Genomic DNA, 304 nt, shown 5'->3' with positions numbered 1-304 from the left:
AAACCCTAGATCCTGAACCCTAAACCCTAAACCCTTAGTTGATTATATAGAAGAAAAAGATAACTGGGCTAATGCTATATTTAAACCCAAGTATACAAACCCTAAACCCTAAACCCTAAACCCTTAACCCTAAACCCTAAACCCTAAACCCTAAACCCTAAACCCTAAACCTTAAACTCAGACACAAGCCATGAGGGGCTGAACTCACTGCTACTACCACTACTACTGCTTCTGCTGCTGCTGCTGTTGCTTTGCTGCTGCTGCTGCTGCTGCTGCTGCTGCTGCTTCTCTGTTTGCTGTTGTG

General features: G+C 44.4%; 1 protein-coding gene across 1 annotated transcript in view; it reads right to left on the bottom strand.

Moving 5' to 3' along the window:
- Positions 1-222: 222 nt before the first annotated feature.
- The window catches only part of EMH_0061500 (uncharacterized protein), a gene marked incomplete at both ends in the record, with an annotated part of 608 nt that continues 526 nt past the window's right edge, over positions 223-304 (bottom strand). Inside the window, one exon of the mRNA XM_013497933.1 lies at positions 223-296. Coding sequence (XP_013353387.1) covers positions 223-296 — 74 coding nt within the window. The remainder of the gene's footprint in view (positions 297-304) is intronic.

The sequence above is a fragment of the Eimeria mitis genome, genomic scaffold (genome assembly GCF_000499745.2).
Source record: "Eimeria mitis Houghton genomic scaffold, Emh_scaff3023, whole genome shotgun sequence".
In the NCBI taxonomy this organism is placed as follows: domain Eukaryota; phylum Apicomplexa; class Conoidasida; order Eucoccidiorida; family Eimeriidae; genus Eimeria; species Eimeria mitis.
Note: the sequence above shows the minus strand (reverse complement) of the source record. Positions and strands in the feature narration are given on the sequence as shown.